Genomic DNA, 11,266 nt, shown 5'->3' with positions numbered 1-11,266 from the left:
TTAATACCCTATCCTAACAAACTAGCTTCACAGCTCTCATCGACGATATTCAACCTCGACCTTAACCCTTGTTATCATCTCAACTACGACTCTCGTCAATATCTCGACCACGACTGATGTCGCCACTTCAGCCAAGGACTTTGCTGCTTTTTAGCCCATCTCGACCAACGACGACTCGAGAATTCCTTTTTTAGTATTATCGTGCCTCAAATATTATAAGGGCGGATTTTAATGTACACTTTCATAGTTAACCGAATTTAATAATTAAACATAAAAATCAATATGAAAATTAAATAATGATATATATGTTCTATTTAATTTTCAATTATTGAAATATCATTTCAAATTCGAAAAAGATATAAGAATTTAAAAGATCTTGACATATGAATATGAAAAAACAAAGAGATATATGCATTTCAATAACAATTGATAAGAAAGTGATCATACAACACATTATTTAAAGTTAATAAAATTGGAGTACTTATTATTCTATTAAATATTACATCCCATAAGAGAATCCAAATATTTCTAGATATTTTTTAAAGAAAATTTTATATAAAGTCTTAAAAGTATATATAAAAACGATATATTTATATGTCGGTTTCGTTCGGATTTTTTACTCAATATTAAATCAAATCAAATCAAACCATCGAACTTTTTATCGATTTAGTTTAATTTTTTAATTTTTGTACGATTTTTCGGTTCGATTCGTAGACCTCTCATTAATTCATTTTACAAGATTGATGTGTCGACATCCTTGATTTTAATGCTATCACAAAGTAAAGTAACTTTATACACTTTATTTCTCATTTTACTTGGACTATTCGTCGTCTTTTGTTGGCAATTATTTCATTTGATGTGTAATTCTCTAAGAATTTCTCAAGAATTTCTCTTTCTGTGTGCACTAAGCGTGCATGGACCAATTCATATCACATGGATTATAATCGACATGCCCACCACTTAGCAATACTTAAAAGGACCGGAAAATCATATAATAAGACTCGATATATGATTAAGATCACATAATAGACATGACCATCAGTGATGAAATAAGAGCAGTGACCGCTCATTCATTGAACCCAATACATTTGACGCGAAATATAAATTAATGTGTAAAAGCTTACTAAAATAATAAGTTCAATTTTAAAAATCTTAAAAGTTGAACATATAAATACGGGATCCGCCTATGATGACCATCACTTCGCAACACTAAAAGATCGGAAAAGAAAAAACTTGATATACACATTAAATCATGTTAATTTAGCATGATTAATTTATAAAAAACTACATATTATTCAATCATGATTGTATAAATAAAACACATATTGTATATTTATTGATTTAATACATATGTAAATAATTAATTTTTTCTACTCAACATTCAACATAGCTTAATTTGATTTCTTTGAGCGGTCCCATAAATTTCTAAAATGTGTGCATATATATATATATATATATATATATATATATATATATATATATATATATATATATATATATATATATATATATATATTATACAAAGGACGAGAAGTGGGCACAATTTTTTGAATACAAAAAAGAGAAGCTCTTTCTAGTATTATTACTATTATACTATTATAGCTGGATACCAGTGGGCGCACTCTTTTTGGAAACATTTCAAGACATTTTTTCTTATTAATTACTCCATTATTTTTTCCCAATCATGCAAGCTAGCAGGTCAAAGCATGTTTGTACTAAGTAGTATATACTTAGTACACATTAAAAACGAACATCAATCTAGCTGATTCCTTAAATATTCAATTTTAAATCGAATATCTTGATTCTTGAACCAAGCAGATCCGCCATAATTTAAGGATTGTCTGGTTATCTTAATCTCAGTAAATATGCATGAAATATATATGTTACGTCTCCATGTAACAACATTTTTATATAATAATATTTTAATATAAAAGTTAAATTTTTTCGAAATTAATTTTCATATTATATTATAGTATATATTTTTTATAACAACAATTTACTATAACAACTAAAAATATTCGAAACAAACGAGATTATTATAGAAAAGTTTGACCGTAATATATAGATTAATAATACAATAATATACGAAGAATATTTTTGCCACTTCAATTCCCGTATTATTATTTCATATTATATTATGCATAAAATAATATATGAATTCTAGCATAATATTGAATTTTATTTCTCTGTTACGACTAATAAAACACTGCATATGAGTGTTATTTTTTAAATTTCTCTAACAAAATATAGTTTTATTATAGAGCTAGTCGGCATTATGGGCAGTATAAACAGATTCCTGATTCTTGGTCGAGGAGTCCTCTAAGCCGCCCATTGTTATTTCATTTTTTTTTTTTTTTTTGTAATTTTCTTGGTTTTGTGGTTAATGTTTCAACTTTCCATACAAGGTGGAAATGTGTGCTATTGGTTGGTCATCTTTTCCACGTCACCAAATTGCATCAATTCTAACCAAAAATGATTTTGTTTTTTTTTTTAAAAAAAAAAACAAGTTTGGGTAGTATAAGTGGAAGCCATTAATGTGCAGAGTTCATAGAGAAAGGCTGAGAAAAAAGAGGGATAGCAAAGCAGAGAAAAATGGAATCAGGAAAGAGGGGTTTTTTGACTCTCTTACCACTTCTCCTTTCTTTCCTGTTCTATTTTGATTTCTCTAAAAAGGTCTGGTTTTTATGCTGATTCTTTTTTCCATCTCATTTTCTTGATATCAATGGTGATAATGCCAGTTTTTTCTATGAAGAGAATTCATTTTCTTAGATTTGTTGTGGGGGTGGTGAGGATGATAAAATAAAATCTGTTGGTTACCCACCATCAGAAATGAGGAAAAGATTCAATCTTGTTTAACACCCACAAAAACACACACTGAAATCTAGATGGGGTTACAATGAGATAAGTACTTGTGTGTGTTTTTGTCTTTGGATAGTCTATTTGTGGACAGAATCTTTTCCAAAAAGGGGTCTCTGTTTAAGGTGGCTGTAAGTATTCATTTTAAGATAAGCAAAAGAGATTTGATGATAGAATCAAAAGTCAGCATCTTTTTGCTTTTTCAAAACAAATTCCAGAAGCCTCTTCATCAAGTACTCATTAAAAAGAGCTTCTTTATGAAGTTCTTGCATGTGAAGTGCTTAGGTACTGTAGATCTGGATATCCGTCTTGCATGTTAGGCTAGATTATGGAAGGTCAGCCCGATGCACTAAGCCCGCGCATGGGGTTGGGGAAGGGCCGGACCAACAAGGTCTATTGTACGCAACCTTAATCTATATTTAGAGTTTGTTTCCACGGCTATTATGGAAGGGCTGATGGAAAAATAATTGTTGTTAGAACTAGGGAACGGATTCTATGTTTGAACCTCCTTTGATTTACTACTAAACATAGAAGAATCAAAAGAGAAATCATTGAGTGGGTAAATCATCTGTCAGCATGCAGTATATAAGAGCCTTTGAAGCAAGGATATGCTTTTTGGTACTTTCCAAATGGTTATTCATTTCAGTAGTTAGTTATGATTTTCTTTTGTTTCTTTTTTAGAGCATAATACTTGTAAAGTAGCTATGTACTTGTGCTTTTTCCAGTTTATATATCATCATATCATGCTGTCCTCAGGTACTGCTTTTTTGTTGTATAACTTCTGAATGATCCTCAAGAAAGTTTATGGTTTTATACCTCAGCTTCCCTCAAGTGACTGCAGCCTTCTGCCTCATAATCACTATTGGATAGCCAGCAAACATATCGTGACTCCAAATGGGACAATCTCTGGTGCAGGTTTGTTGAACTAAGTTTTACATTTCCTTGATTTTCCGGGGAATAGATATAGAATCTACATATAAGGTGATGGCTGGTACCTACAGATTATGAAGATGAAAGTTATGCTGTATCTGAGACACTATACCGTCACTTGTTATTACTTATTAGTACTCTTATCAGTAGCTTGATCTGATTCCTCGTGACAAATTGTTTCTTCTGATGTGAAACAAACAGTTGAGATAAAGCAAGGGGGAATTATATCTATTGTTGCTGAAGAGAATTGGCATGTAAATCCTTGGTTTACCACAGTTGTCAATTATGGGGAGGCTGTGGTCATGCCGGGTTTTATTGATGTGTAAGATAAAACTCTCTCCTTATGTTGGTTTTTTAATTTTTGTCACCTGCCATGGAGAACTTTAACTTAGAAAATGTAGCAAAAAATTGCAAACCACTATGCACTTAATTCCACTAGAATTTTAATACTTGAGCTTACTTTTTGCTTCCTTGACCAGTATCAAAACTATACGTTAAGGTTTAACTCATAAAGCTAGCCTTGTATCTAATTATTAATTTGTCCGTCATAGGCATGCCCATCTTGATGATCCTGGAAGAACAGAATGGGAAGGATTTCCTTCAGGAACAAAAGCAGCAGCTGCCGGTATGTGGATTCAAATAAGCAGTTCATATGTAACTTAAAACTATTTGAGAACATGATGATCGTGTTTCATATTTGATATTTCCATGTTCTTTCCAGGTGGAGTAACCACACTAATTGACATGCCTCTCAATAGTGCTCCATCAACTGTTTCTGAAGAAGCTTTAAAACTTAAGGTAAGCATATCAGGTAGATGCTTGATATATTTTGCAGAAAATTTTGACAGAGTAAATATTTCTAGCTTATCAAAGGAAAACTATCCCGTGTGATTATTAGCTCCTGGTGTTTTCCTTTTGTTGAGTTCAGCTTGTTAGTTTATGTGGCACATTTGTAAGGATTCTTTTGTATTCAAATTAATGAACATAAATTGCTAAGCAGAAGTTCCTAAATTCATGTAGGTGTGTAGTCATAATGAACAACATATAATCAGGGTTACTGTTCATTTGGCAGGTCCAGGCTGCAGAAGGGAGGGTCTATGTGGATGTTGGTATGTTAAATACGAAGCTATATTCTTGGTTGATAGATGCTATAATGTCAGTGTTCTCAAAGGCGAAAAGCGCAAAAAAGCTTTAATGTCCGTTGGGGCTTTAAGCGCAAAGCGCAAGTAAAGCGTGGGCTTTAATGAAAAAAGGGGCAACTGGAGAAAAAGTAAAAATATGTATATGTAGTCCAAAACTAATAATTATAATCATGAATAACAAATATATGGACAAAGAAATTGAAAAAAAAAATTATGATAAAGTGAAATATCAAATGTTTAATGTCGCATTTTCAGGATTACACTCATTGGCAAGGAAAAATATGCTTTAGAGCCTTGATGCGACACTAAAGTGCCCACAAAGCGAGGCGAAGCGCTCAACATGTTTTGAGCCTCGCTTCAGGGTTAAGCGCGCTTTAAGCGCGCCTTTGACAACACTGTATAATGTGGCGTTACTTGCTTACTCTATTCTCAGGTTTCTGGGGAGGTTTGGTTCCAGAAAATGCAGAAAATGCGACTTCTCTGGAAAGACTTCTAGATGCTGGGGTTCTGGGTTTGAAGGTAATCCAGCAACATACATGCACTAGAGCTCAGATTGAGCATATATTCTGTTCCTTTCCAGTTATTGATATCATGGCTGTTAGGAAGTCTAACAAAGATTGATAACATGTCCAATATACTATCACAGTATTTTGGATAAAGTTCATTAGTTTTCCAACTATTATCTTACAAATTAACCATGTATCTTCAACATTGGAGAAATCATTTTGGGCATTGATTGTAGCAATCTACCATGTGACGTCAATTATTATATCACATGTATGATTGAACATCTTTTGCTTTTCTCTGCAGTCTTTTATGGTGCCATCAGGCATCAATGACTTTCCCATGACAACTTCAGCCCACATTAAGGTACAGAATCTCAATTTCGTTTTCCTGTTTGTTTTTGTCGATCATTCTACAGTAACTATGTAGATATGCCTTAGCGGGATGGTTATTCGGACACATTGTATTAGACTTTCTACTGTGTGATCTCTTTTCTCTTCTGCCGTGCCAACTAAATTTCTTGTGATTCAATTCTTACTACTGCACAGGAAGCACTCCCTACTCTGGCTCGATACAAAAGACCCCTGCTTGTTCATGCTGAAGTGCTACTAGATCATGATGGGAAGCTGGAACCGGAGGATGGGGTCGACAATGCTAGATCATACTCTACATATCTTAAGACCAGGCCTGCTTCAATGTAAATAATTTACCTTTTATCATATGCTCATATCTAGAGTAGAATTGTGTTGAGGTAACTTGTCATTCTTCTTGTGTTTCCAGTTATGTGACATCCTAAAAAGTCTATGTATTTCTAAGAGGCGTGACAAACATTTCTTGCTTTACTTTCAGCTGATGCATACTTTAATATTTTTAATTTGGTCAAAAGGTTCCTCTCTCACTATGCTTTCTCTTTCTTTTATCTCGCTCTCCTTGCATATTGTTACACATATACAGTGCACTACTGCATTAAGATGTTTATAATATCACTCCCAATTAAATCTTACATCCTCTATTTTCTATTGTTTTTCATGTTGTATTACCTTTTGAAATTTTTTGCTCTTTAATAGGGAAGAGGCAGCTATCAATCAGCTCATTACATTGACAAAAGAGACACGGGCTGGTGGTTCTGCTGAAGGAGCTCATCTCCATATCGTTCATTTGTCTGATGCTAGAACTTCACTAAACCTCATTAAGGTAGGTAGCAAAAAAATTTCTTTCTTTCATTCATTCATTTATATACTCGCCATTTCTTGTCTTTGCACCCTTTGTGGTGGACTATTTTTATTAAGAACAGGGGAAGCCCCATCATTGCTATTGGAATATTTTACATTATCATTTTGCTGAAAACATTTTTTTGTTTTTTGGGATTTTCATAGGAAGCCAAACGAAGGGGTGATAGTATCACTGTTGAAACTTGCCCCCATTATCTCGCTTTTGCAGCTGAAGATATTCCTGATGGAGATACTCGTTTTAAGTGTGCTCCACCCATCCGTGATGCAGCCAATAAAGAAAAACTCTGGGATGCTTTACTGGTATAGTCAACTTCCAAAGTCTTACTAATATAGTCACTTCCAGAATTCTTCTTTCAAAGAATTTCCTTCATTTTGGTTTTGTGTGCATTTCAGGGTGGAGATATTGACATGTTAAGTTCTGACCACTCCCCTGCTGAGCCAGAAATGAAACTCTTAGATGAGGGCAACTTCTTGAAAGCATGGGGTGGCATATCTTCTTTACAGGTCATTACGTTTGCTAGTTAGCTGCGATTACTATGTGGGCTTAGAAATATTGCAGATATAAGCCATTTGGAGATAATAAGATTATCTTGAAATTCATGTGTAGTGGAAAAACTTACATGCATAATGTCATTGTCAAATAGTCTTTCATAATCTTTTGGAATACTATAACATGCTTTTACTGTTTATGCAGTTTGTTCTACCCGCGACATGGACATATGGGCGTAAGTATGGAATAACATTTGAGCAATTAGCTTCCTGGTGGAGTGAGAAGCCTGCAAAACTTGCTGGTCTAACTACTAAGGTATGATGTGGAAGTATTTGAACATTACATCTATTCTTAGGCATTCAACAAGTTCCACATGTCATTTTGCTTTGATTTTTTGAAAAATTGATGTCAGATAGTACTTCAATTTGTTCCGCTTTATGACCCATACAAATTTTTGGAACTGTTGCAGTTATCAGTTCATGTAAATTCTTTATGTTACTCCCATATCTTGGTAGCTGGTATTTGATTACAGTTCTTGTGCAGGGAGCTATTGCTATAGGGAATCAAGCCGATATAGTTGTCTGGGAGCCAGACCTGGAGTTTGACCTGGATAATGATTACCCTGTACATGTTAAGCACCCTGTATGTATTCTTGCACCCATTATTTCCATGAAACTAGTAATTCAAGTAGTTCCCTTTTAAAAGTAATATCTACTAGGAAACATGTTTAAGCGTTGTACACGATGATATAAAGTTAGGATTTAGAAACAAGTAAATCACCTTTTATTTTGAAATTCAGCTGTCAGATTATTAGCATGACGTAATCAGAATCAAATTGAAAAGCTGTACATGTAGCAGTTCTTGACATTCCTTGATTCTGTTTTCGATTTCTCATATGTTCTTTCTTGCTCTTATTCTTTTCCTTTTTTTTGGCAGAGTATTTCTGCATACATGGGATCAAGACTCGCTGGGAAAGTTTTGGCAACCTTTGTGCGCGGAAATCTTGTATACAAGGAGGGAAATCATGCTTCTCTTGCATGTGCTCTCCCAATTCTGCATAGATAGTTAGTGCATGAGCCTATCAGTAACTCCACCAACTTACCATATATCATCCAAATTATTTCTTCTGTGCAATCTTCATGTTCTTTCTTTGTCCCTTTGACATTCTTGGAGATGACCATATGGCATGATATAGAGATGGAATTGGTGACTTCCATCATTTTGATACAAACCAAAACTTGCATGGATCCAAGTTGTGCTTCTTGTTTTCTTTAGGCACGCAGCAGGGCTGGAGTGTATATAATCTGTTGCGGCACTAAGTTGATTGTCACTGGATATTTAGTTCTGTAGAAAGATAAACATTTCAGTTGAAGCTGAAAGCTATTGTTGTGTTGATGAAGTACACATTTCTCAGCAATCTGAATGCAGAAAAGAATTAAATTCATCTCTATTATGCAATGCCATGAGAAACTAACATCAGCCTCTACGAGTAAGCTGTGACTCCTGCATTTTTGTTTTCTGTGCCATCTGTTCTTATACACACCAAAAACACGAATAAGAAAAGGAGGGAACAAATCTCAGTAAAGGCAAAAAAACACAAGTTATTTCTTTTTGTGATGGACAAAGTTAATCACATAAGTAATTTACCTGTGCTAATGGGGTTAGCAATTAATGGTCTCAGCAAATTGGTCAGACACCACCATTATATAAAAGTGGACAACGGAAATTTTCTGTTTGAATCCGAGGTGTCTAATTTATACATTGATGTTCTCACTTTTACTATGTATTAATATAATAGATGTCATTCCTATTATTTTGTAAAATTATATAGTATTCTTACAATGATAACAAAAAAAGAAATGGCATATGTTGTGTGCTACAGTTTCAAAGTGTAATGTACTATATTTTTCTCCAACTCAACCTTACATCTCTGAGAGAAAAGGCAAATCCATTGGCGTAAATAAGAGCAGAAGAGAATAATTTAAATTGTATAAGTTCAATCTTTAAGGTTTTTAATAATGAACTATATATTTAAAATTATTAGTCTTAGGGTACGCATTTTGCGTGTGTATCCATATTAATAACTATATAATTTTAAAAAATACATAAATATTATTAGATAATAAAAATAGTGAATATTGTTTTCAATTAGCTAGCTCTTAAACAAATAAATTTTGTCTCACAAAAGTTTCCAGATGCTTTATTGTGATTTATGAAAACTTATGTGGGAATATCTAATAAAAATTATTATTATATCTGTGACCTAATAGTTGAAAATGAAACATAAAAATAATTTTATCACGATTCTTCAAATACAGTCAAACCTCTCTACAATAGTCTCGTTTGTTCCGAATATATTTGGATGCTATAACGAAGTGTTGTTATAGAGAATATATGTTATAGCATAACATAAAAATTAGTTTCGGAAAAGCTTGAGTTTTATAGTGAAGTGTTGTTATATAATAATGTTGTTACAGAGATGTTTAATAATTAAAAGTGAGACCTTTTGTCTTTTTGAGATTTGGGACGGAAAAGTTTGGCCCTATACCTCCTAAAAGAGGTATTGTTGGATTGAACATTAAAAAAAAAAATAACAACTGGTTTATAATATATTTTTTCTTTACTATTTTATCCTTATTGTTTCAAATTATTTTTATCAATTTGACTCTTAATATATTGTATTCAATTTGATCCATTAACTGATTTCTTTTATGATGACTTATCTTCTTACGAAAATAAATTTATGTACCTGGAGATTTGTCAACTTACAAATAATTTTAGTAATATAATGAATTTGAATCAAAAATTGTATTAGATTCTTTTGCAATTGGTTAATTCAAAAACTTAATTATCTGTTCTCAACATTAAAGGGTAAATTTTAGTTTTTGTTAATTTAAATTTTTAATATTAACTCATCCCATGTTTAAAATATTTTACCGTTATATAACTATAGCCGATAAGAACTCCATTTTCTAATAGTAAAAACATTATGGGATAATTTCGAAGATCTACCTCCAGCTTTGATTTTGTAACACTAACTTCTCTTGTGGTTTGCAATATCACTTTTGTCCCTTATTTTAATTTCCTTATAACAATTATTTTAAACCATTTTTTATTAATACAAATTGATTAGTATGCCATTTTTTAATATTACGCTCTTCTAATTAATTAATTAATTAATTGTGTGAATTTCTTTTTCTTTTTTTTTTAAAAAGAAATTTCTACTTTCACCTATAGTAAAAATCGTGCCATCCTTGAATTTTCGCTCACCGCTGGACAGAAAGATGGTGCCTTCATAGGAGATCCAATATATTCGCATACACCAATTTCTTATTTTGGAAGAGTGAGAAAAACACTAATAAATCAAACGAACTGTGTACTATGAAAAAAATGAACTTGTTATGAAAATAATTATATTGTGGATGTCTATTTATTACTCCGCTATAAATAATCTTCCTGAATAAGATTATCCATTTAGTACTCTGTTGAAGTTTATCTACAAGCAGCTGATGCAGGCAGGTTGCAAGCAGCTCAATGAAATGATTTGCAACAGCTTCTTATTAAACAGGCAGGTTGCAAGCAGCTCATGCAGACAGCTTACAAACAGCTAAAGAAAAGCCTTGCAGCTACTTCCTGAAAAGCCTCACAACTGCTTCCTTTCTTCTATAAATAGAGGAGAATTCAGTTCATTATGTATATAAGTTTGAAGTTTGAATAATATATCAGTTTCTCTCTATACTTGTCTTTACTTTACAGTCTTTATTTTATAACATGTTATCAGCACGAGACTCTGCCATCTCGAGCAAATACTTTGAAAGTATCAGAGGTACGAACTTTCTTTTTCTAAATAATGTCAAATCTTTCTAAACTTGAGTTTGTAGCCCTGGATATATCGGGCAAAAGTTACATGTCTTGGGTGCTTGATGCCGAAATTCATCTTGATGCGATGGGTCTGGCAGACACCATCAAAGATAAAAATCAGGCATCAAACCAAGACCGTGCCAAAGCAATGATATTCCTACGCCATCACCTTGATGAGGGCCTGAAAATGGAATATCTTACTGTTAAAGATTCAGTCATACTGTGGAGTAATTTGAAAGATAGATATGACC

At 32.8% G+C, this 11,266-nt stretch overlaps 1 protein-coding gene across 2 annotated transcripts; it reads left to right on the top strand.

Annotated features, from left to right (window-relative positions):
• The first annotated feature begins 2,512 nt into the window (after window positions 1–2,512).
• Window positions 2,513–8,598, top strand: LOC104089728 (allantoinase). 2 transcript variants are annotated; one of them, XM_009594696.4, is made up of 15 exons: window positions 2,513–2,673; window positions 3,678–3,771; window positions 3,988–4,108; window positions 4,338–4,411; window positions 4,508–4,584; window positions 4,859–4,895; window positions 5,362–5,447; window positions 5,739–5,798; window positions 5,981–6,129; window positions 6,500–6,626; window positions 6,809–6,964; window positions 7,058–7,168; window positions 7,359–7,469; window positions 7,698–7,796; window positions 8,091–8,598. In XM_009594696.4, exons 1-15 carry the CDS (start codon window positions 2,593–2,595, stop codon window positions 8,217–8,219), a joined length of 1,512 nt encoding a protein of 503 aa, XP_009592991.1. In that variant the 5' UTR covers window positions 2,513–2,592; the 3' UTR covers window positions 8,220–8,598. The 2 variants fall into 2 exon arrangements, with proteins under 2 accessions (XP_009592991.1, XP_009592992.1); XM_009594697.4 differs by having other exon boundaries at window positions 2,537–2,673; window positions 3,613–3,771.
• The last annotated feature ends 2,668 nt before the right edge of the window (window positions 8,599–11,266 follow it).

The sequence above is a fragment of the Nicotiana tomentosiformis genome, chromosome 2, assembly GCF_000390325.3.
Source record: "Nicotiana tomentosiformis chromosome 2, ASM39032v3, whole genome shotgun sequence".
In the NCBI taxonomy this organism is placed as follows: Eukaryota; Viridiplantae; Streptophyta; class Magnoliopsida; order Solanales; family Solanaceae; genus Nicotiana; species Nicotiana tomentosiformis.
This window is presented reverse-complemented; position numbering and strand designations above follow the sequence as displayed.